Genomic DNA, 27,289 nt, shown 5'->3' on the forward strand with positions numbered 1-27,289 from the left:
GTTGTGTGAATCCTGCATTGAACTCGCGAAGATTGTGGAAGTTTTCCTCCGTGAAATGTGCAGCGGGAGCCGCGAGCCCGTCGTGCATGAACCGCGGCTCATGAATTGCAAATACAGATGAATATTGTCCATTATGTCACATTTTCCAGTCTTCTCCTCCTCCGTCTGTCTCGTGATTTATGATGGGCAGGATCTGCGACCTGTTCCCCTCTGTCTCATACACACACGTGCATATAACATGCTGTATGTTAAACGCTCTGCAACGCACCCCCGTCTCTAGGAAGGCTGAACAAAGCAAGTACCCCAGACCTGCAATCTGGATGAAAATAACAGCGTTTCGTCGGCATTGCAGCAACACCACTCCAGCCTAACTATACCACTACAGCGCAGCGATAAAAAATGGCCTCACCCCCCAATATTTAATATTCTCGGAGGAGGGGTTTATGTAAATATTGAGGCTGGTGATGTCACCAACCCTGGAGGAATGTCTGTAGTCGCCTGCTGGCCGTTTGCTGTAGTTCTTAGAAATTGATTTCTTTAAAAGCAAATATCTCCCTTTGCTTTAAACTTTGAACGTTGTAACTTTGCAGATGTTGATTATGCTCAAGCAGCAACATTACACGCTAGCTAAAGTTAGAATAGTGAAATCGTGGTTTACCACCCCTTTAAATTCGCTAAAGTATTCTGTCCTATAGGTCTTAAATCATTTTAAACAGGTCTTAATTTTCCTATGTCCATGTAACGCTACCTCTAATGCTCATTGAAATCCTGCAGCACTTTAGAATGTTTAAATAGTCCAAATGTAATTCGCTGTAATATGACTACAAATGAGACCAAAAGGCAGCTTATATTGCAGCCAATCAGCTTTCGTGTTATTGGAGTCTCTTTCAGATTGTACCACAGACACATAAAACTGATTTTATTCTTCAGCTAATAGTCCTCCAGTTTTTCGTGTTTCTGCGATTACTAAATGTAATGAAAAATGAACATGCATTTTTTTTTAGATCCTGCATTATTTGTAAACCAAAATAAACTCTATTTATGTATTTCGTTTTTTATTATATTGTCATGTGTGGCTGTTGTGCATCACACAGAATATGGTAAATGTGGTGTCCTAATTATGAAAAAAATTACCACCACAAAATCATTCAAGTCATTTTGATCTCAAAAATCACCCCCCCAAAAAAGTCGCTAAATCCTGGTGGAATTTAGTTATGAGGAAGTGCAAGTTTATCGATTTGTTCAATTTGAATAAATTAATTTACTTTGCAAGTAAATTTGTGACTGCATTTCCTTTCATAGGTCTTAAATTTCATTCATAATGGTCTTAAAAAGGTCTTAAAGTCTTAAATTTGACTTGGTGATACCTGCAGAAACCCTGATACTAAACTGATATTGTGCAACAAAATGTAGTTTTAAGACTTTTTCAGGTGAGAATGTAGTTGTTTAAAGCTCAAATCTGTGGTTTATTTATAAAGAGAGCGCCTATTTAAAAAAATGTAATCTTGTGTTTTTGGAGTTGTGCGATCCAGGCGATCACCGGGCGCTCGGCGCTCATTAACCCCGGCGAGAGCAGCCTTTCCTCGGCCAGTCCTTCTGGCGTTTGCCGCTGGCTCGGATGCCTCTGTTGTGGTTAAACATGAGATAGAATTCGTCTTGTGTAGATCTAACGGGTGATCTATAATTTGTTGTCTGCCAAATCTGCTCCCTAATTCTGGCATGTAAATAGTGATTCCGCCATGGTGCGAGCACAACTAGCTTTTAAAGGGAATGGGAGATGAGACCCTGATTGGTTTATTGCACGTTATGGCCAAAACACACCCATGACTCATTAAGAGACTAGGGACAACCCTTTTAGACCATATGCCTGGTGTGCCAACCGTTTTTTCGCCATTAAACTAGCATAAGTGGATTCGGACATGCCCTAAGTGCACCTTTGCTCTATGTCACTTTTGGCCCTAAAAAATCCCCCCAAAACTGCATGCATTTTGCAGAAGAACATTGATTTGGTTGTGTTTTTGTTCTGTATGACTGTGCGGATGATTATTTCTCATAATTAAAGAGAGAGAGAGCGAGAGATTATCCTACAAATCATCTCCCTATAAAACATTCACTACTAGGCTCAGCAGATATAACCAGTTTAAATGGACAGGATCTTAAGCTGACTAGCTAAAGACGCTACTGTAGCTTTTCCCATTAATAGGCACCGTACTTCCTTGAAAATAAACTCCAGCACAGCAATACAATAACCATAATGAAATGAGCCTTCACAATAGATGATGCTTTACAATGAACTCTGTTAGAGAGATACATATGACAATTTATCTGTTCAATAAAATACTGAAGCAACTTTTCTCTATTTACAGATAATGGCACTGAAGCATGCTTTTAGTTATGACAATTATCGTCATATGTTATATCATATCATGATGAAACGTTCGTTTTGCACCACTAGTAGATAAACTCTGGTTAACTGGAATTGTAACTGGTTAAACTGGATTGCGGGTGGTTAATGACCTGAACTCTGAACTCCTTTTGTTTTCCTCCAGAGCCGCTTATATTTCCATCATGGGCTTTTTCCATAAACAGAAGAAGATTTTGTTGAAGTATTTAACATAAGCAGGATTTAAGCATTGAAATGCCGTCCTTTTGAGGGGATGTATCACGCAGAGTTTCAGACTTTATGCATACAGAACATCAGACTTCTTCTGAACAGCTTTTACTATTCCTTGAATATACATTATACATTCATAAATTCATCCCGCAGGGCTATTAACTGCAAGTGAACTGCATAAAAGCTATCTCTGATTAAAGGTTTATGATGTTAAATGATCTAAAATATGCACTTCATGTAATAACATCTAAATTAAATGGTTTTTAAGTTAATTATATTATGTAATATGACTGAATCAAACTGAAATCACCAACAAAATCACTTTTTGGAGTCCGATCAGGTAGAAGTATATATAAAAAAGATAAAATCAAATTCAAATAAATAAATAAATAAATGTGTAATTTAATAAGCAATTATTTTTATTCTAATAGCCTTACATTTAATACAATTTAAAAATCATGGAAATATTTATTATATATATATAAATATATATTACTTTTTATTTATTTTTTTTATTTTTTTTAACTTTACTTTTTTTTTTGGTCATTGTCTAGAAACAATGACCAAAGCTCAGTTGGGGACACTAAATATTCAACTATATTACTGATCAGCTCATTTCAATGATCATAAAGTCATAATTAAGAGATAAAATGTTGAAAATATGATTTTAAAAGTCATAATAGTGAGATAAAAAGTCGAAAATACAACATGCTAAGTCATAATTATGAGATACAATTATGAAAATATGATTTTAAAAGTCATAATAGTGAGATAAAAAGTCAAAAATATGACATGCTAAGTCATAATTATAAGATAAAATGGTGAAAATGTCATAAAAATATGAATTTAAATCTCTTCATTATTAGATAAAAAGTCAAAAATATGATTTTAAAAGTCATAATAGTGAGATAAGTCGAAAATATGATGTGCTAAGTCAATTATAAGATAAAATGTTGAAAATATGAAATAAAAAGCTGAAAATTTAAAAAGGTCTAAATTATGACTAAATTAAGACATTTAAGAGATGCAATCATTCTTGTTCTTTTTATTTATTTATAATATACTTATAATAATAATATTTACATTGTTTTTATTTTGTGCACTTTTTTTACATGCATTTTTACATTTTGAAATCAGTTTTTACAACAGAAATTAATCAATCAAAAACGTACTTTAGCTTTTCATATAAAACAAAACTCATTTCCTATCATCACTGTAAAGCTGCTCTGAAGCATCTGTGTTGTAGAAATAAAGCTGACTTGACTTTATGTTTAACTACTACTAAAAAAACTGCACATTTGATTTGATTTCCTGGCTATTTCCAGTCCTTTTTCCACCTTTCATGAGGACATCTTCGTAAATGGCTGAAATCATTTCGTGATTGTATCTTGTCATTGACAGGACAGAGGATTTTTCGATCACTTCTGCTTTGCGTGCTCATTAGATTACATTGAACATGTAGATTAAATTGCATTTGCCACAGGATATTCCACACCTCATTTGATCCATTTTTCTTGCCGGCGTTTGCGTTGGAAGTATTAATGATACCTGCCGGTGCCGGAGACGTTGATGTACTGCTCAGGATGCGGGAAATGCTTAGTCCAGCATGTTCCAGAAGCCCCCATAGACCATCCCCTGCTTGTGTCCTATATGAGCGTCAGCGCTGTAGAAGAAAAGCTGAGATATTGGGCTCCTGCTGGGTGTGACTGTGACCATGAGAGGTGTGGAGGGCCTGAAAGAGAGAAAGAATAGTGTGAATCTGCTGTTCTGGACCAGATTTCAGTACATTTCTGCTGATAATACATTTATAGTGTTACAAAAGATTTCTATTTCAAACTTTCTATTCGTCATAAAATCCTAACAAAAATATATCACGGTTTCCACAAAAATATTATGCAGCACATGCAACATTGATAACAATAAGAAATGTTTCATATTAGGATGATTTCTGAAGGATCATGTCACACTGAAGACTGGAGTAATGATGGTGAAAATGCAGCTTTGAATCACAGGAATAAATTACATTTTAAAATATATTCACATAGAAATCGGTTCTTTTAATTTGTAATAATATTTCACAATATTACTGTTTTTACTTTAATCAAATAAAGACTTTCAAAATCATTAAAAATCTTACCGACCCCCAAACTTTGAATGGTATATGCAAATAAAATAATTTGATCGTGTACTTTGATTTACACCTTTCAAAGGCATTTTAATGAGTTAGGAGACCAGTATATCGGTCAGGCCAAATAAAGACCTGATAAAGATGACTGCTATCCCATGTTCCCATGAAAAAATGCTAATATTTTAGAATATATTTTAGAATAGTGATTAAAATGCATAAAGTTATATAAAGTTCAAAATGAATACATTCTTAAAATTAATTAAAAAAAAGGTTAGAGTTAATTAAATATAAAATCATTTAAATATTAAAATGAATAAATATTTTACAAAATAGTTATGAAAATATTTATAGTCATTTTTTCTTCTTATGCACAGTTCGAGATTTTTTTAACTGCTATTTGTTGAGTATAATCTTGAAAATAATTGTTTTAAATCCGTATCTAATCTTACTTTTTTTTTTAAGACATGGAAATGTGTTGGTTCATTTGGTAACACTTTACAATAAGTTTCCATTAGTTAACATTAACAAATGCTCATTGTTAGTTAATGCATTAACTAGTGTTTATTAATCTTTGCTGACGTTAATAAAAATTCAACTATTCATTGTTAGCTCAGGTCCATAAAAAATATTAACAGATATAACTATTTTTTATTAATAATGCATTAGTCAAGTCAACTTTATAGCGCTTTTTACAATGACAATTGTTTCATAGCAGCTTCACAGTGTTAAACAGGAAAATAATGCAACAGAATTTAATTCGGCTGTCATCACGGGGATGTCATCAGCTCATTTCAATTATCATACAGTGACAATGTGGGCATATCAGTAATTTAGTTGATGTATTTAATTTAGTTTAGTAATTCAATTGATTTGGATATTTAGTTGAAAATGTAGTGCCCCCAACTGAGCAAGCCAAACCAAAGGCGACATTAGTAAGTGTTTAAATTAAGCATTTTGCTTCATTTTGTTTCACCCAACAGATCGTTCACGCCAGTGTTGTTCTAGTGTAACTAATAGCCTATACTATTGTAGTTTTTGTTAATATAAAAAAAAAGAAGAAAAAAAAAGTTTTAGTACTTTTGTTGAGTGTTCTTGATATTTATAGTATTTAGTCAAGTTTATTATATATACACACTATAGGGTGGCCATTTTCATAACACCAAAAAGGAGGACACTTTATTAATTTAGTGAGGCAAGAATAATTGAATAGTACTCTGGTGTACTCGCAACTACAAAACAATTTTGTGATACAGTGATTATTGAGGTTGAATATCAGATATTTATTTGACACCGCTTTCAGCCAATCATTTGTTTGACCAGAGATCGTACGGCATTAGCCGCTGTGCTGCTGCATCCCTATAAAGATTCTAGAGCGGGTTTTTTTAGGCTGATTCAGTGCAACTCCAAAAAGGAGGACAAATGAGTGTCCGGCTTGAGGCTGCGCCGTACACCGGACACCGGACAGGGGGCTTAAAGTCCGGACTGTACGGCCTAAATCCAGACATATGGCCACTCTAATACACTATATTGCCAAAAGTATTGGAACACCCCTCCAAATTATTGGATGCAGGTGTTCAATCACTTCCATGGCCACAGGTGTATAAATCAAGCACTAGTCATGCAGACGCTTCTACACACATCAGTGAGAGAATGTGTCGCTCTCAGGAGCTCAGAGAACTCAAGCGTGGTACTGTGATTGGCTGCCGCCTGTGCAATAAGTCCATTCGTGAAATTTCCTCACTACTAAATATTCCACACTCAACTGTTAGTGGTGTTATAACAAAGCGGAAGCAATTGGGAACAACTCAGCCACGAAGTGGTAGGCCACGTTAAAAATATGTGGATTGGCCTCTTCCTGTTCCAGCATGACTGCACATGAACAAAACATTGGTCCATAAAGACATGGATGAGCGAATTTGGTGTGGAGGAACTTGACTGACCTCAACCCGATAGAACACCTTTGGGATGAATTAGAGCGGAGACTGCGAGCCAGGCCTTCTCGTCCAACATCAGTGCCTGACCTCACAAATGCGCTTCTAGAAGAAAGATAAAAAAATCTCCATAAACACACTCCTAAACCTTGTGGAAAGCCTTCCCAGAAGAGTTGAAGCTGTTAGAGCTGCAAAGGGTGGGCCAACTCCATATTAAACCCTACGGATTAAGAATGGGATGTCATTAAAGTTCATGTGCATGTAAAAGGCAGGCGTCCCAAAACTTTTGGCAATATGGTGTATGTATTTATTATTTCAGTTAGTGCTTATTTTATTTCGAACATGTTTTTTTTAATGGTGTTTGTTCTAGGTTTTATGGTGCTCCCATCCAAAACATTCAAGTTTTGTCCCGTTTCCACCTGTGAAAATCCGTAGGAAGAGGCCTATGTGTTATTTCACTCCGGTCCGGTTTGATTATCTGTCGTCCTGGTGTCTATAGACTATTTTTTCCCATTTCCACACACACAACGCTTCAGATCTCAGGTGACAGACTTCTTGCTGTTATTATTAGATACATATATTTTGCAGGAGCCCACGAGTCTGTGTCTTCCCTCCTGCATCAGCACTCATAGTCCACCTCTATAGTCTCAATCAGCATCCAGGACAAATTCGATCTGTTGTATGATATACTATATTATGTCAGCCCCAAGCTTTCATACAAACTCCCAAACATTTTAATAATCCTTCAGCGCAGCAGATATCAGCAGCCTGAGAGGGCAAGCTTTTTTTGTATCCTTTCATCACTAAAGGGGCTTTGGGAGTGGACTGAATGAGAAGGACACAAGGATGGATTGGACTAAAAAAAGAAGAAAAAAAAGATAAAAGGAGAACATTGCTGTCCATGTGGACAAATTCACTGTGCCGGTCATACCCTGCTAAGTCCCTGCCTCGTCCACGTGGGCCGGGCTGCAGAAAAACAGCAGCTGAACAGGGCTAAGCCTGCAGAGAGAGGCACAGGCTGTGACCTCTGACCTCCGGGTCTGATTCACCGCATTTATCCATGATCACACCCTCCAGCTCAGGACAGTCTCTCTCTCTCTGTGCTCTCTCTCTCTTCGAGGTTGTGGAGCTGGAGAGGGTATTTCAGTAATGTACCGTCGGTATCAGAGAGCAGATGAAAGCTGCCATCACCTCTTCACTTCTTCAGGTTCAGCTCCTAAATCTCACCTTCTCCGGCTGTATAGTGCAAATGAGATTGTGCTTCGGCCCATCTGCTTTGAAGGAGCTCACAAGAAGTGCATTTTGAGGGGTCTAATTATGTTCTGTTGTGTTTTATCCTGCAACTATCATTTCTGCTGATTATAAAAGGTAACATTTTGCAATAATGCCATTGTATATACACTCACCTAAAGGATTATTAGGAACACCTGTTCAATTTCTCATTAATGCAATTATCTATGGAAAAATCACATGGAAGTTGCTTCAATGCATTCAGGGGTGTGGTCCTGGTCAAGACAATCTCCTGAACTCCAAACTGAATGTCAGAATGGGAAAGAAAAGGTGATTTAAGCAATTTTGAGCGTGGCATGGTTGTTGGTGCCAGACGGGCCGGTCTGAGTATTTCACAATCTGCTCAGTTACTGGGATTTTCACGCACAACCATTTCTAGGGTTTACAAAGAATGGTGTGAAAAGGGAAAAACATCCAGTATGCGGCAGTCCTGTGGGCGAAAATGCCTTGTTGATGCTAGAGGTCAGAGGAGAATGGGCCGACTGATTCAAGCTGATGGAAGAGCAACTTTGACTGAAATAACCACTCGTTACAACCGAGGTATGCAGCAAAGCATTTGTGAAGCCACAACACACACAACCTTGAGGCGGATGGGCTACAACAGCAGAAGACCCCACCGGGTACCACTCATCTCCACTACAAATAGGAAAAAGAGGCTACAATTGGCATGAGCTCATCAAAATTGGACAGTTGAAGACTGGAAAAATGTTGCCTGGTCTGATGAGTCTCGATTTCTGTTGAGACATTCAGATGGTAGAGTCAGAATTTGGCGTAAACAGAATGAGAACATGGCTCCATCATGCCTTGTTACCACTGTGCAGGCTGGTGGTGGTGGTGTAATGGTGTGGGGGATGTTTTCTTGGCACACTTTAGGCCGCTTAGTGCCAATTGGGCATCGCTTAAATGCCACGGCCTACCTGAGCATTGTTTCTGACCATGTCCATCCCTTTATGACCACCATGTGCCCATCCTCTGATGGCTACTTCCAGCAGGATAATGCACCGTCACAAAGCTCCAATCATTTCAAATTGGTTTCTTGAACATGACAATGAGTTCACTGGACTAAAATGGCCCCACAGTCACCAGATCTCAACCCAATAGAGCATCTTTGGGATGTGGTGGAACGGGAGCTTCGTGCCCTGGATGTGCATCCCACAAATCTCCATCAACTGCAAGATGCTATCCTATCAATATGGGCCAACATTTCTAAAGAATGCTTTCAGCACCTTGTTGAATCAATATTACGTAGAATTAAGGCAGTTCTGAAGGCGAAAGGGGGTCAAACACAGTATTAGTATGGTAATGGTGTTCCTAGTAATCCCTTAGGTGAGTGTATATCCTAATACAGGGCCTAAAACTAACTTTTTGCCACATATTTTTTATCGGCCATGAAATTGTCAGTTATGATTTCATAGTGAAATTGCATTGGCTCTTGTGTGGGTCTCGTGACCGATTGTGTCATGCTAAAGAGTCGGGGGTATCTTTTGAATGAGATATGAATGAGTGCGCTGCGTTCACGTAGCGGCTGGATCATCATTTCAGCGATTAAAACATTAAGATCAACTCTGTTCTTCACATGAAGATATCGTATGACTTCAAAAGACTTGGAATGCAATACTTTTAACTTTTAACAAGTTTTGGTCAGTTTTTGCAAAAAATACCTGTGACTGTACTAGGGCTGCACAATTAATCAAAATCGAACCGCAATTGCGATTTGGCTTATGTGCAATTATGAAAGCGCAAAGGCTGCGATTTTAATGAAATAAATAAATGCCCAGCGTGTCAGTGAAGAGCGGCTCTGGGATCAGGAGTAAACGCTGCATCGCCTGAAAGCACTGCGAGTTTGAGCAACACGTGTCAAACATCTTCACAAACTAGTAATGCGAAGCGTTCATAAACCTGTTGTCCAACCAAATTCAACGTTTAATAACAGGTTTTAACTCACTTTATATCGTCAGTCGAGCTGATGTGGCTTCTTATCACAGAATGCTAATCAGCACTGCAAACTTTTATTATTATGAAAATACCCGAGAAGGCTTGAAGAACTCAAATACACCATATCTTGTCGCACAAGTATTATCTTCATGTTTAATCCGTCAAAGCGTTTCTATCTTCGTTTTATTCAGCATACAGCTAGCTTCAATTTAGGGATTTCCCATTGGGATTTCCTGAAAACAAACGATTACTTCTCTAGTGCAAATGTGCCGTTTCTGCTGAATGAAACTTTCGGGTAGAAAATAAGAAAAATAAAACTTCTCTCTAGTCTAAATACATTTATATGACAATCCATATGTTTTTCTTCAATGTACAGGAGTTTTAATCCCCACAGTGGATGCATAAGAGGCTCATATTTCATATTAAAGACATAGTCTTCAAGAAATTGATATCGCAGGTAAAAAGCACAGATTTGTATAATAATAATAATCGTTTTTTTTACAGTAAATCCTTAGACCTTTCTAATGATTTTTAGTCATAGGCTGTCTGCATACTAACAGGTAACCCATAATTTTTAGTTTTCTGTAAAATATAAATATTATTATTATACTTTTATATTTATTCTTAAATGCTCTATTTTAATTTTTTAATAATGAATGTTATTTTAATAGTAATATTTCTTATTTTTATTTAGCAATAATAATCATAATTATTATTATTAGTCACATTAATATATAATCACAAAATGTTATATACACACTTTCCATTTGTAAAAATTAATAAATAATAATAATAATCACATTTCAAATCGCAATCGCAATTTTAACCAGAATAATCACAATTAGATATTTTCCCCAAATCGTGCAGCCCTAGACTGTACTTTTATTTGCCTGTTATGTGTTTTATATTGTTTAGAAGTGGGTAGGTTTAGGGTAGGAGTTGGGTTAGTTGATCCAAAATATAAAAGTAGCCTATAAATATTCATAAAATCATGTCTGCTTTTACGAATTCAAAGAATTAAACACGTCTTGATTTGACGCATTGGACAAACAACTGAAATCACTGGAGCACCTGTGCGTCAATATAGTGACACCTAGGGGTGCCTTTAGCGTCTTCATTGTGACGAGAAAGGCACTTTACCATGTTTCAAATTTTGTCGCCTGGGAGTGAGAATGGGTTGTGCCACTTTAAGTCCTTCCGTCCTTCGGATGAGACGTTAAACCGAGGTCCTGACTCTATGTGGTCATTAAAAATCCCAGGATGTCCTTCGATAAAGAGTAGGTGTGTAACTCCGGCATCCTGGCCAAATTTGCCCATTGGCCCCCGTCTATCATGGCCTCCATATCATCCCCGTTTCCTCTCCACCAATCAGCTGGTGTGTGGTGGGCGTTCTGGCGCAATATGGCTGCCGTCGCATCATCCAGGTGGTGCTGCACATTGATGGTGGTTGACGAGTTTCCCCCCTTCTATGTAAAGCGCTTTGAGTACCTAGAAAAGCGCTATATAAATGTAACAATTTGTTATTATTAAATTAATAGCGAATGCACGGATCTAATATACTGATACACTGATAAAGAGAGCTCAGTTTAGTATTCGTGTGCTGTCTGTGACACAGCTTTCTGTTTCTGGGCGAGCGCTTCGGATTTCTGTGGAGAAACGAAATGAGCTCCCTTTCGCGTCTTGTGCTTGAATATTTAACTTGTCAAGGCTTAAACTTTCATGACAATGCAGCTGTGGCCCGTCAACTGTCCCAGCGTTTATACATTGTTAAAATGCATGAAATGTTACCAGTCAACTGCCAAATGACACCATTTCATATACTCGCCAACACCGATTTTTACTCTCGTTTGGCGCTTGCCGAGGGTTAATTAGAGAAAGGTTGTATTATTGCACTGACAGCAAAATTGAAACGTATTCTCCAAAGACAACCACTATTATTGTTATATTACTGTAAGCTTCTTTGCCAGTATTTCATAGCATAAGACCAACGTTTTTTAATATCAGTACTAGTCAATGCATTGCATAAACTATTGCATGAACTAACAATGAACATTTTATAGCATTTATTAATCTAAGAAAGATAATATTAATTTATTGTTCATTGTTAATTCACAAAACTTGAAAGGTTAAAAAAGCCTTAGCATATGTAAGAATTAACATTAAACACAATTGATACATTTTGTAAATGTATTGTACATGATAACTAATATTAACATTAACTTGCTGTTACCATTATAAATAAAGCAATATCACAAAAGCCAGTGTTGTTGCTTTCATACAACAAACAAGATTTCATATAAATTTTTTCTGCAAATGAAAATAGTCCCAAAAGAAAGCCTGACATTCAAAAACGAACCCTCGTGTGAAATAGAATAATTTGAAAAACACTAAAATGGAACATTAACAACTTAAATTTGACTTCATAAAACGTATATAGTTATATGCGCCACTCTTAGTGTGTTTTTCCCCCACTTTAACAATGGTTATTTTATGGAAAAGTTCTTCATGAAAATGAATACTTTCCATGAAAGAAATACAGCATACGAGTATGGGACAACATGAGTGAGTTTCCTTTGAAATGAAACCATTTTTATGATAAGCACAGTACCTTATGGTGATTTAGTTCTCTGTTTCATCCGCTTGATTTGGCAGTTTATAATCCTCACCCGTCTTCACAGCTCTCAGTATGAGCAACCGTGCCATGTGTCTTCATTAACAAGTCAGATGTGGTCCAGACAGCAGACGAGGGGCGGCAACAGGACCAAATTAACCAGAGCACAGTTAGGAAGTTAAACATGTCTTCATCTTCCTCTTGTAGGGTCAGACTTCCAGTGCAACACTCACATCATCCCGGTGAAGAACGAGGAAGGAGTTGTGATGATGTTCATCTTGAATTTCGATTATGTTCTGGACGAGGAGACGAGCGACTCTATGGAGAGGCTGAACATCACCCCGCCTGCCAAACCTGAAATCAGTGAGTGCAAACTCTTTTCATTATTATTAGTTTTTCTCTGTCAGTTTGATTTCTAATATAGATTTTCCACACAGCTCTTTCTGCAAATATGTATCCCATATTTTCTCTCCATAAGCATGTTTAATAGACCACACTCTAAAAAATTGCTGGGTTGAAAATGGACAAACCCAGCAACTGGGTTGTTTTAACTAAGCGATTGGGTTAAATGTTTGATAAACAACCCAATTGCTGGGTTGGTCCATTTTCAACCCAACTTGGGTTGTTTTTAACCCAGCATCTTTCAGAGTGCATGATCCAAACTAGCCAGCTCTAAAATGAATCACAACATTTTAAACTTTTAACTGAAGCATGTTTGCACCAAGCACCAAGGCTGAATCTATTAGATAAAAAATACAGTCAAAACAGTAATATTGTGAAATATTATTATAATTTAGAATAGTTATTTTCTATTGTAATGTTTTATAGTGTTTAAAGCTGAATTTTCAGCATCATTATTCCAGTCTTCAGTGTCACATGATCCTTCAGAAATCATTCTAATGATCTGATACTCAAGACACATTTATTAAGAGTTCAAACATGTAGCGCTGAAACCCTAATGTAATTGTTTTAATTTCCAAGGATCAGCATTCTCCCCTAAAAGGGATCAGCCAGACCAAAGCGTAAAGCGTAGACACTTGAAACTTTGAGGGCTGGTAGTACTCACACCGTCTACAACGTCACCAAGGCTCGGCCCAATCGGCCTGATGGTGGCGCTACAGCGATCAAAAGAATGTAATGGCTCATAACTCCTAAACCGTTCGGATTCTATTGGATTCAGATCACCCTGGTGAGATTTTCGGGTATTTAGGATTTTTTCGAAAAATCTACTTCCGATCGTAACCAAACCAGTGCAGTCTTTGGAGTCGAATTGTCTTTATCCGCGACGGGGCGCCAAAACGTTCGAAGTGGGCGTGGACACTTTTACTAAAACGGCTATCCCTCTTGAACGTAATGAGATAATTTCACCAAACTCAGTTACACCTATGCATGGACTCGGCCTGTGGTTGCGTGAAAAGGGACTCAGCGACTGGCCACTTGGTGGTGCTATAAAATTGAAAAAACGGCTATAGCTACGCAACAGTCAGTCCAATTGACTTGAAAACTGGCATATGGTGTTTTTGTCAAAGGTTCCGCTATTGTCTATGAGGACATTCATAGTTCTTGAAAGTTCTAGAAAAACATGACTGCCATCAGCCAATGAATTTCAAGCGGCTGTCAGACAAGGTTAACGGAGGCCGATTGGAACAAAACTCACTGGGCCTGTTTGACTCACGGCCCTAGCCTGACGTCATCATAGTCAGATTCTAGTCAGAATATGAGTCTGATACTTCTCCATTGGGCTGTGATTATGGGGCGTGTTTCAACCGAACCAGGAAAGAAAATGCCTCTGCACTCAATTGGAGAGACCTACAACCAATCAGAGCAACGGAATAAGTGACGCATGTTGAGCGACGCACAGTTGTCAACAGAACTCAACTGCACACACGCTGGAAGAAGTAGATGAGTGTAAACAATCTTTGCCGGTGTTGTAAATGAATTTAAAGATACGCGAAGTACTTACCAACACGATCATAATTTTTGAGAGAAATAGTAAAGGTGAATGCATATATGAACAAGTTCTCCGTTTAGTAAACGAATTCAACCCAAGCGTTCTTTGGTGACGTGGATGATTTCGTTACTGTTGATCATCTGTCCATCATCGTATAAAGCCCGTCCTGGCAATTTGATTGGTCCGAACTGATCTGTTTCTCCACAACAGATCAAGTCCAGACCGAACTTCCCGACCTCAATGTTGTGGGCGGGGCTAAGTTCGGCTGGCATCCAGGCTATCACGGCCCTAGAGGCCTATGAGAAATTCGAAAGAAATTGGCCACTGGGGGTGGCTGTCGAGTTTTTCCCATGCATAAAAGATTGCATATCACACGATTTTCCACACATGCCCACAACATTCATACCATATTGTAAAACTCCTCATTCTGAGAAACTTTGCCTGTAGGACCGCTGCTGTCAATCGGATCGTTCAGTAAATATTAGTGGTGGGCATAGATACATTTTTTTAATCTAGATTAATCTCACTGTAATCTTGGAATTAATCTAGATTCATCTAGATTAAAATGGCTCATTTGAATTCTGCCGAAGGCATTCAGAATATGTGCTCGTAAGACCTGACGCACGCATGGATCCCAAACACTGTTCCTGTGAGCTGGTTACGACTGTGTTTACGTTAAAACTCACCAAGATGGGCATTGAGACATTTTTGAGTGTATTTGACCATTAATAAGATGGAAAAAGGAGCTCATTTTTGCACTTGTATGTCAGAGGCGGCTTTATTACGGTATGTGTGTGTGCACTTCAGATGCGAGCGCGAAATCTGTGGGAATTAGTAGAATTAACGTTATGTGCAACCCCGCGCGAAATTCAGACCGGTCACACCAATACTAACACGCTGGCATGAGGAAACATCCAGTTCGCCATGTTCAGAGGGTTAAACCGGACTGAATGAGAGGAGGCGGGTGCGTGTCAACTCGAAAGTCATCATAGCTTGCGTAGTATAGACCCAGCTCCCAACCCAACTTAGATTAACGGCAATATTTTTTTTATCGCCCGATAAGAGTCTCACGTTAACGCCGATAACGGCCCACCGTTAGTAAATATTGGAGATTATTTAAAAAAAACATGTTTGTGAACTAGTCCTAGGTTGTCTCAACCTCGACAACAGTTAAAAAAGCTTTAAAACCCATATATTTCATTAGTAAATTGCCAGTTTTGGCTGTAAATGGTGTTTTCCATCTGTGACCTATAGGTTGTTACATGCTTGCTAAATAAAATATATATTTTTATGGATGTGCTTAAAGGCCTTAAAGCGCTTGAACTCTGTTAATTGCAGCTATATTTTTTATTATTATCAATGTTGAAAACAGTTGATACATTTTTTTTCAGGATTCTTTGGTGAACAGAAAGTTCAAAAGAACAACATTTATTAATATTCAGATTTTAACTTCCTGCTGTTGTGCTCTATAGTTTTGTTTGCTAATGCATTGACAACAAAACTGAAGCTTTCACATTGTTCCAATTCCTATTGTGTGTATATAAACTGCAGAAATGTCTCTGACAATCTTTGATTGATGGAATTAAAATCATGCAGGAATCACTTCCTCGTGACTCCTTCACAACCCCACCTCCGCTGTGCTAAACCAGCCATTGTAATCAGTCGTGTTCAGACCCAGTGACAACAGGAAGTGCTTTAACTGGCCGGCGTGTGGAACAGTTGAGCGCAGTGGGCGTTTCTCAACAGAGCATGCTAATTAGACAGGAGGCTCTCGCTGAGACTCTCAGAAGCAGGTGGGATGCTGGCATTGTCTCCTCTCGGCTCAGATGTGGGACGCTTTCGTAACTGGCTTCATATCAAGGATTTAACACGCTCATCAGCATGAGCAGCTTTAGTTCCCGGCCTGCAGAACAATCCAATATGCTCTTCTTTTTGTCATCTCAGGTGACAGGATGCTGTCGGGCACCTTGGGTGATCTGACCAGCACGGAAAGCGATCAGTTAGTTGTGATTTTGAATGCTGGTCCATCTGAAATAGACTCAGAAAAAACACCAGACCGTAGACGAGTCTGATCATAATTACGATCCATCAAAAAAGTAATAAGTCTAGAACAATTCCTAGGCGGACTGTATCGTTCTATTCATCTGGTTTGCTGTCTACTAAGAGCCTCAAACAAAATGTAATTCTATAAAGCCCATCATATTTGATATGCAAATGTCTAAGGCTTTTACAATCTGTCTGGATGATAGTTTATTTGTTTTTTTAGCAAGTAAAAAGCCTTTTAATATAATTGTAAAAATGTCCACATTGTATTGCATAGAATTGTGTTTGTGTCCCCCACAATAAGAACTACAGCACTTTGATCATAAACTAAGCATTTAATATAATCTTAAGACATATTATTGGGAATGATATTTATATGCATTTTATATAATCAGTCTGATATACTGTTATAAAAATCTCTGATTTACATTACAAGCTATCAGAATTGTATCTGACTTTTTGGCCAGATATCAGCAACTGCACCGAATTGCATTTGTTTAATTAATAAACATCTTCCTTGAGTATGAACTCCATATTCTCATTATATCACACTATATGAACCATAAAAGCCTGATGTATCAAATACGATACAAGACATAAAACACATATGCAAACTTATATGTTGTTAAATATTACATTTAACAGTGTTAATAAATGTGTACATTTGTAGAATTAAAAAATTGTTTAGTTTAATAGTGAACTCAAAATAAATTATAGTTGAAAAACAGTATAAAACACCACTATTTTGTCTAAATAAACCACTAAAAACCAGTCATTTGTTATAAACGTTACAAATGGATTTAGGCATTTCAACAAGCGGCAAACCTGTTTAAAAATATGGCAGCATCTGTGACTTCTCTTATTGGACAAGCATCAGCAACCACAACAAGCACTGATTTGGCCACAATCCGGGGGTTTTGTCGCAGACCTCGGAAATCTGCGACAAAATCCAGCCAAAAATTGTGTAGTGTGTAGTGTGATCCTGCCTTAAGTGTCACACTGGATTTCTGTGCGCTCTCACTCTGGTTCCCTGTGTTTTTGATATCCCGGATTTCCCCGTCTGCCTGTGTTTTTCTGCTCTGTTGTGTTTTTAGATGATCTGCACTCTGTTACATGGGGTAAACTCAAAAACAAAGGAGAGCTGGATCAAATGCAGTGAGTTTAATACTAGGATAAACACAAAAACAAATCCAACACTGGGAATAGAACGAGTGCACCAAACATAACATTGATGCAGGGCAAGACTCGACAAGGAACACGAGAAACACTGGGGTTTCAATACACAAGGGGTAATTGGCTAACAAGACACACCTGGGAACAATCAGAGAACTAATCAACAAGAAAAACTACAAAAGACTACAAAACTATGGTTTTTATGGTCTTCATTTATGGTCTTCATTGGCTTCGCATGGTTTTTACATTCAAAAACATCATAATGAATAAGTAATAGGCTATTTTTTACCCTGGTTTTGAGCCTAGCTCTTGAAACGCTCAGTTTTATGGGTGTGCCGCATTGAGGACTTGGAAGTAAACACCCACTGCTATGATTGGATAACAGTTTTGCATATTATTATTATTATTATTATTATTTTTATTGACAAAAAACAGCAAAATACAAAACTCTCGTAGGGGAAAGAGAGTATACACATACCAAAATGTAGTCAAAATACAAAAGTGAATAAATAAACAGAAAACAACAGAACAAAAAAAAAAAAAAAAAAAAAGGAACGGGGCTATTTATAAACACAAGTCATTGTCAAAAAGGCGATTTTTTTTCCCCTTTTCCATTTTTTCTCTTTTTTTGACTTTATACACACAATTCTGACTTTGTACACATAATTCTGACTTTATACACACAATTCTGACTTTATATCACAATTCAAATCTATGAGCTTCGGCTCCCTAATGCTGGGTACACACAAAAAGATAATCGGGCTGATTTTGGGCCGATTTCCCCCCTTCTGACAATCCTAGCTATGTCCCGATTATCTTGATGGTTCTAAATATTATTTTATCAGATTTTCCTGTGGTGTGAAGTGTGTTAAGAGTGTCCGAACCTGCTTGGAAGAACGTCGGAGCCGTCCCGATCGCGATCAGAAATCCTGATGTGTGGGGGGAACCCCGAGGACAAACGCACGCACACTCACGTGAAACGGAATAATATCCAATCAGAAAGCACGCTGAGAGAATACGGAAGCATAACAAATGCGATAATATTTATTTCAGTTATGCTTTTTAATTTTTTAGGTTAAAAATAAACCATGGCACATAGGTAAGTTGGTCAGAAATAGCGTCTGCAATGGATGTACCAGGTAGCTATAGCAACAGAGAAGATTTTGTTTGTGTGTGTGTGTGTGTACTGGTTTGACCTACATTACAAGGACCCATATTTATTGAAATATGAAAATCATTCCAAACACTATCATCGCAATTTCTTCCTGCATATCATCCGCCATGCTTATTCTTAAGTCTCTGCGAGATTTCCTGTGTTTACAGTCGGGACTTTGGTTGAAAATCTGTTCGTGTGTGGTGTGCTGTTTTTGTCACATCATGGCACACCACACTCTATAGGAGCAAAACGGTTAAATCTAGGATTATTTGTCCTCATGTTTGTGGTCTATCACATTTTGAAAATCTTGTAGATGTAAAAAAAATCTTTTGATGTGTACCCAGCATTACATGTGAGGAATTGTTTTAAAAACTTCCAATGTGGAGAAACGGCAACCGGAACGATTCGCCCACAGGGCTCGCAAAATGTCTTTTCAAACTAACTCAATTACACACACACACACACACACACACACACACACACACACACACACACACACACACACACACACACACACACACACACACACACACACACACACACACACACACACACACACACACACACACACACACGTGCACGCACACCCACAAGCCAGTACATGCATCAGCAAAACTTCACCTCAGACAAATCAGTATGTTCAAATTGATTCTATTTTTCCTACAAATTACCAGTCAAGAGAGTGAACAACGCACATCAAGAAAGGAATGTTATTTCACCATTTAAGATAACCCACCATAAGCCCCAGGACGTCCGGATTTGCGAACCCTGGCCCATACGTGACTGAGTGACTGAGTCAGATCATCAATAGCAGCACAATGAACCAACAACACCTCAAATACAAAGGATACTCCAGCCTGTGACAGCGTGGAAGTTATGTTTAGTTAGACACGTACATAATCAGTAGATGTCAAACGTAACAATGCAATACTATCACATATAAAAAACATGTTTACTCACAAAATGGTGTTGCATCATTCCTGTCCGATCCAGAAGCCACTACAGCATTGTTTTTTAATCTCATCCTGTCTGCAAATCCAGTCTCTTGTTTACAAACGAATCCACAGTGACTGTTTCAATGTTTGAAACATGCCATAAGCTTTATTGCTTGGAAGTTCGATCTGGTTTAGCTCCACGTAGGCCTACACTCTAGGTTGCTGGGTTAAAAATAACCCAAGTTGGGTTGAAAATGGACTAACCCAGCAATTGGGTAATTTTAACCCAGCAAATGGGTTGTTTTAAGCAAACATTTAACCCAAATGCTGGGTTAAAACAACCCAATTGCTGGTCCATTTTCAACCCAACTTGGGTTATTTTCAACCCAGCACTTTTTAGAGTGCATGTTATTTATCACGTCATGTCATTACATGCACGAGTGGGCGGGGCTACAAAATTAGGCATTCGTCTTGAGGTGGCATTTCACTTCACTCTGATGTCACGTGGATGCACATTCGCAGATCGTTTGCTGAGCCAGCTATCAATAAAAGCTTTTCTTTGACTTAAAAGGAAATTTTCAGCTCTGAAACTTACAGGATATTCTTATATTACGATGACCTTTATATCAAGAGCTCAAGGGAAAGTTGATTTCTCAATTTGTGACCCATTTAACTTTTACACCGTGCCTACACTGAATGCGACAAAGTGGCCCTTGCAAATATGGTTCTTTATGTCGGAAGCATAGGCTGTAAAAAAATATGGACGTAGTGTCCGTGACGTCGCCCATAGGATTCTGAAGAGCAGTTTTGAAGCGTAACGTAGGGTCGAGCTGGCCGTGCGTCACTCCCGGATAACAGAAAATGGGCAAAGAGGCGGGACGTGGGCGGAGCTGAGGTGACGTGATGACTAACAGACAGCAAACAAACAACAATCCACCTGTCACTCAAAGTGGCCACACCCTTAATTATGCAGAACTTTAAGGCTTTATATAATGTAAACGAATGAGTTATAAAAAAAATTCACCCCCTCACAGTCGTCATGAAGGGCAAAACTAGCCGTATAGACCAAAACCACAATTTGCACCAGACTGTAAACATGTTTTTTTTCTGCTGTAAAGTTGGGCATTTTAACATGAGCTCAATGAGATTCTACTCCTTCTGGAGTCTGTCTCTAGTGGTCAGTCGATGAATTGCAGTTTAAGTCACTTCCGTATTGGCTTCAAGAGAAACTGCGAGAGGTTGCCGCTTGGTCAGAAGTAGCGTAAGCACATTGAGTATGTCAGAAATAGAATAGGGCAACAGTTCACTGTCGGCGATTTGTTGTGCCACATGCCGAACAAAGTGTAGACAGCATCACTGATTATAATGGGTTTTGTGTGCATCAAACATGCATCAGACGGACAGTGAATGGCGAACAGGCTGATATGAACCAGGTCATATACAGAAAGAGCCTCAGTGAGGACGAGAAAGGAAGCGGATGATTTTATCACATCTATCATCTCCGTCGTCTCCTTAAAGGGTTAGTTCACCCAAAAATGAAAATTCTGTCATTAATTACTTACCCTCATGTCGTTCGACACCCGTAAGACCTCCGTTCATCTTCAGAACACAAATGAAGATATTTTAGTTGAAATCTGATGGCTCTGAAAGGCCTCCATTGGCACAATGGCACTGTTCACTCTCAAGACCCTTAAAAGGTACTAAAGACCAGTGTTGGGGAAAGTTACTTTGAAAAGTAATACATTACAATAGTGCGTTACTCCCTTAAAAAGTAACTAATTGAGTTACTTAGTTACTTTTTAAGAAAAGTAATGCGTTACGTTACTTTTGCGTTACTTTTTCTCACCTGGGCTGGGCTTGTTTTTGTTTATAACAAAAAGTTGTATTTTTGTGCAACGGTAAAGACCTCTTCATACCAAAATTTAAATAATAAGCCCCAGGCTGAGGTAAAAATGCAAACTCACATGAACAGTAGAGGGCGCAGCTCTGCTGTGCTGCCATTCTGGATAATGGTAGAATAGGATGCAGGAGAAAAAAGTTTTACCAATAAAAACAAAAAATCTAAATTTTCATCATCAAAGGTCAGCAGCAAGACATTGGTAAATTACATATAAAGGTAGATTATGCATAAAAATAGTTGTTTTATTTAACATTTAATTATTGGAGGTTTGCATAGTACTCTGATTTTGCATTTGACTGATTTTATATTAATGTGAAAAAGTAACTTGCATTACTTTTTTGAAAAAGTAACTCAGATATTTTTTTGTAAATTTGAAAAGTAATGCGTTACTTTACTAGTTACTTGGAAAAAGTAATATTATTACGTAACTCAAGTTACTTGTAATGCGTTACCCCCAACACTGCTAAAGACGTTGTTACAAAGTCCATCTCACTACAGTGGTTCTAAAATAACTTTATGAATCGGCGGTAATAGTTTTTGTGCGCAAAAAAACCCTAAATAACGACTTACATAGTGATGACGATTTCAAAACAAGGCGTCATGAAGCTTCGAAGCGTTATGAATCAAAGAGCCGAATCATGATTCGGATCGCGTATCAAACCGCCAAACTGCTGAAATTTGGCGATTCAAACTGCGGATTCGACGCGCTGATTCATAACGCTTCGAAGCTTCATGATGCCGTGTTTTGAAATCGTCATCACTATGTAAGTCGTTATTTAGGGTTTTTTTGCGCACAAAAACTATTATCGCTGATTCATAAAGTTATTTTAGAACCACTGTAGTGAGATGGACTTTGTAACGACGTCTTTAGTGCCTTTTAAGGGTCTTGAGAGTGAACCGTGCATTGTGCCATTGGAGGCCTTTTAGAGCCATCAGATTTCAACTAAAATATCTTAATTTCTGTTCCGAAGATGAACGGAGGTCTTACGGGTGTCGAACGACATGAGGGTAAGTAATTAATGACAGAATTTTCATTTTTGGGTGAACTAACCCTTTAACTTCCTCTATCTGCAGGGCAGGTTCCTGTGACAGCGCAGCGGGCCGCAGGGTGGGCGCTCGTGGCAGCGGTGACGCATCTTTGAGTGTCCGTGGGGGTCATGTGTTCGTTCAGAGCGCTGCACAGCTGCTCGCTTCAGCATCTCTAGAAATCCTCACTTAGCAAACACGCTGCTCTAGGTGAAGGTTATTTATAGTGGAGAATGTTGTCGAGTGTTTGGAGAGAGAGTGTGTGTTTTACTGCCTCTGGGTGTCATGGAGAGTCAACAAGGACTCGCTGCTGAACCCTAAATTTGTACTGTAGGTGTTGAAGGGCCCAAACCTTGTGAAGCACCACTAGCCAGTCAGGGCTGAGTCAGGGCTCACACACACACAGCAGCTGTGTCTGAATGAGTGTCTGAGACACTTGAATGGTGTGAAAGCATGTCGTATGGCAGCGTTCAGAATAGCATACTGCATGGCCATGCAACATATGTTTGCAAATTGAAATTGGATTTTACGGATGTGTTTGCGGCCGTTACCGAATTTGTATAGTAAATTAGTGATTTGGACTCTGAAATAATGCAAACATAATAATGCAAAATTCATTGCTATTGAAGTTTGTTGTGTTAAGAATGAAGAGAATTGACATTTGTTGATCAAAATGACGACGTGGTTTACTGCTGTTGTCTGCATTGATTTTTAAGTCGGTTTACAAAAGGTATGAAAATGCATCTTGAATCAAGTCAATTTTATTCACAATACACATTGTTTCAAAGCAGCTTTACATAAAAGCATGATGTTAATGTTTATAATATCTTAATATTTTCCTGCCCTATAGTCGCATTTAGCAGATTAGATGATTATAGTTTACATTTTGTGAAAATACAAACAATCAAGCAGCTGAGATTTGCCATATAGTATTGTCCAATGCCAGTATACTGTACTGACACATACTTGTATTATTCAACTTTATATAAAGAGCTGGGCGATAATATTTAAATATACACTATATTGCCAAAAGTATTGGGACACCCCTTCAAATCATTGAATTCAGGTGTTCCAATCACTCTCAAGCGTGGTACTGTGATCGGTTGCCGCCTGTGCAATAAGTCCATTCATGAAATTTCCTCACTACTAAATATTCCACACTCAACTGTTAGTGGTGTTATAACAAAGTGGAAGCAATTGGGAACAACAGCAACTCAGCCACGAAGTGGTAGGCCACGTAAAATCACAGAGCGGGGTCAGCGCATGCTGAGGGTCACAGTGCGCAGAAGTCACCATCTTTCTGCAGAGTCAATAGCTACAGACCTCCAAACTTCGTGTGGCCGTCAGATGAGCTCAAGAACAGTGTGTAGAGCTTCATGGAATGGGTTTCCATGGCTGAGCAGCTCATCCAAGCCTTACATCACCAAGTGCAATGCAAAGCGTGGGATGCAGTGGGGTAAAGCACGCCGCCACTGGACTCTGACGTGTTCTCTGGAGTGACCAATCATGCTTGCCTGTCTGGCAAACCAATGGACGAGTCTGATTTTGGTTGTTGCCAGGAGAACGGTACTTGCCTGACTGCATTCTGCCAAGTGTCAAGTTTGGTGGAGGGGGGGTTATGGTGTGGGGCTGTTTTTCAGGGGTTGGGCTTGGCCCCTTAGTTCCAGTGAAAGGAACTCCTAATGCTTCAGCATACCAAGACATTTTGGACATTTTCATGCTCCCAACTTTGTGGGAACAGTTTGGGGACGGCCCCTTCCTGTTCCACAAGTTTGGTGTGGAGGAACTTGACTGACCTGCACAGAGTCCTGACCTCAACCCGATTGAACCCCTTTGGGATGAACTAGAGACTGTGAGCCAGGCCTTCTCGTCCAACATCAGTGCCTGACCTCACAAATGCGCTTCTAGAAGAATGGTCAAAAATTCCCATAAACACACTCCTAAACCTTGTGGAAAGCCTTCCCAGATGGGCCAACTCCATATTAAACCCTACGAATTAAGAATGGGATGTCATTAAAGTTCATGTAAACGCGGGCTTCCCAAAACTTTTGGGAAAATGGTATCTGTAAACCCTAACACTCAAAATAATGAATTGGTTTGAGAAGAGCCAACTTAAATTAAACAAATTAGTTCAATCAAATGAACTTTTATGAGTATTTAGACCTTTCTTTTTCTTTTGAGTTTACAAAACTGATACATTTTAAGTCATCTGAATTGTTTCATTGTTTTGAGTTTTATGAACTTTGGTTTCCTTTTCATTTAGACAAACTTAAATTTGACTGAAACTGGGCTGGGATTTATACAAAAAAAAATTAAATTTAGATTACATAAATTGAAATGTATGAATAAGCTACCTCAAATATTTCATATATTAAAAAATATTATATTAAAACAGATAATTTAATAAATTAAAATGTATGAGTACAATTCAGGTTTACAGTGATCACACAGCTTAGATTTGCTACATAATATATATTGAGTAATCAAACAGATATCTGGTCTAAACCACAACCAAGATGCATTGCGAATCAGATTCCCCAAACCACTCAAAGTGGCAAATCAAGACACATTATGTGCATTGAAAGCCAAGTGCGATAAAAGGGCCAAATGATTGGAGGGAAGATCATCCGTTCTCCATCACAACATGTAAAGTGCCTGGCAAAATTAACAGAGTTCACTCACAACTGAATGTCATCATTTGCTCTCCTTCGAAACAAAATTTTTCGGCAAAAAAGGGCAAACTTTAGCTACAGGACTTATTTTGCTATGCCAAAAAGATGCATAGAAAAAGCTCACAGAGAAAAAGCATACATTTATCAGTCATTAATATTTCATTGGTTCTCTCTTGTTTTTGCATGTGTTCATTCTTTGTATGACAGCCTGGCCAAAAATGATATCTGCAATAATTTGGCATGTTTCATTGCGTTATCACAAATAAAACAATTGACTCCAAGCACAACTGTGTCAAATTTGGGATAATATTTGAATAAAGGGTAAAGATGTCAATTTTCCTATAGCCCGGAATTGCGTTCATACAAATATTTAAATGTATTCACCCAGGTTCTAAAAATATGAGTGGAATTCAAATTCAGAAGTTACTTTTGGGCAAACAAGAAACTAATTATGCATATTCTTCTCAGTAGCAACAAATGGAAGTGCTGGAATCATGGGATGTAATCTCCAGGTTGTAGTTTATTCTGAAATAGAAGCTCTGATTGAGAATGTCACATGCTTAGACTGCAAAACTCTATCACTCCTCCACTATGATTAGAAAACTGCAAACGCAATGTTATTTACATGCTAATGTACATTAGAATCATGCCAACCAAACAGCACATGACCTTCAAATCAAGTAATCTACATATGCGCTGTGACTGTTAGCGTGCACACACACATTAACTTGCTGTCATGAATAATTTGCTAGGACGTCTTTTGTAATGTTCTGTTTATCTGGGCTACAATGGAATAAACAACCTGTGTTCACGCCTGCATTTGCCATTTCATTTTCTATTCAAACCAATTTATGCATATAGATTAAGTCTTAGTAGAACATATTTAATAAAACATACACACATATATATTTTTTGTTCTGTCAATCGATTAAAAACATTTTTTTATTATATTGTAATAATTTCACAGTTAATCTCCAAATTAATGTAGAAACAACTTAAAGACTGTATATTTTAAATATTTGTTGTAATGGCATCTTTTTATGAATGAAGGCCAGTATCACTGATATTAATACTGCTACTGATGTCTCTATGACTTTTTTAAACATTAATGATACCCATTCAACATTACAGTATAATTGAAAGCTATATCAATTTCAACATTAGGCTTTAAAAAAATAAACAAACCTGTCTCACAGGTAGGAAATATACAGAAATTGAATAAAGTTATCAAACAGTTCTAACTGCATAAATTATAAATGAAACATAGATTAATCCTTATTAAAGCTACAGTTTTCTCTGTTCTCTTTGTTCTTTAAATATCATTAATGACAGACAGCATTAGTGGCTGCTGTGACTTTATGATCTGCTGCTGCAGAACATGACACAAATCTCTTTAACCCTTAAATGTATACCTCGGGTCTTTAGCGTCATTCACAACCCTCCTCCTCATTCATTTTTTTTTAAGTTAGACATAAACCTTATTAGTATTCCTCAATCAATTCATTTTAAACAATATAACAATACAATTAAAATTAAAAAAATAATAATTGAATGCCTGTTTTTCCACTCGTTTTTTTGTCAAAATTGTATAGGGTCGCTAACGGCCCGAAGTGTGTAAGATTGTACGTATTTTTTTCCCTGCACAGTAATAAATGAATCTATAATGATGAAATAATTGCAACTCACCTTTATTCCACAAGGTGGCAATGTCTGACACACAATGATGAAAGTGACGTTTCACTCAGTGACCTCAGATAGAAAACGAAACAATATTAATAATCAATACAATATTAATGTCACTGTCACTTGATGATGGATCTGGTGAAGGAAGCTGTCAGTGATCAAAATATTGATTTTGAAGACGTTGAAAATGAGTTTTGAGAATATGCGTGAGATCGCAAATATGATCCAGATGCAGAATGTA

General features: G+C 38.0%; 1 protein-coding gene across 1 annotated transcript in view; it reads left to right on the forward strand.

Moving 5' to 3' along the window:
* Positions 1-27,289, forward strand: part of LOC307128781 (potassium voltage-gated channel subfamily H member 7) — a gene marked incomplete at its 3' end in the record, with an annotated part of 183,975 nt that overhangs the window by 59,769 nt on the left and 96,917 nt on the right. Inside the window, exon 3 of the mRNA XM_079820724.1 lies at positions 12,717-12,872. Coding sequence (XP_079676850.1) covers positions 12,717-12,872 — 156 coding nt within the window. The remainder of the gene's footprint in view (positions 1-12,716; positions 12,873-27,289) is intronic.

The sequence above is a fragment of the Gobio gobio genome (genome assembly GCF_949357685.1).
Source record: "Gobio gobio genome assembly, chromosome: 7".
NCBI lineage: Eukaryota > Metazoa > Chordata > Actinopteri > Cypriniformes > Gobionidae > Gobio > Gobio gobio.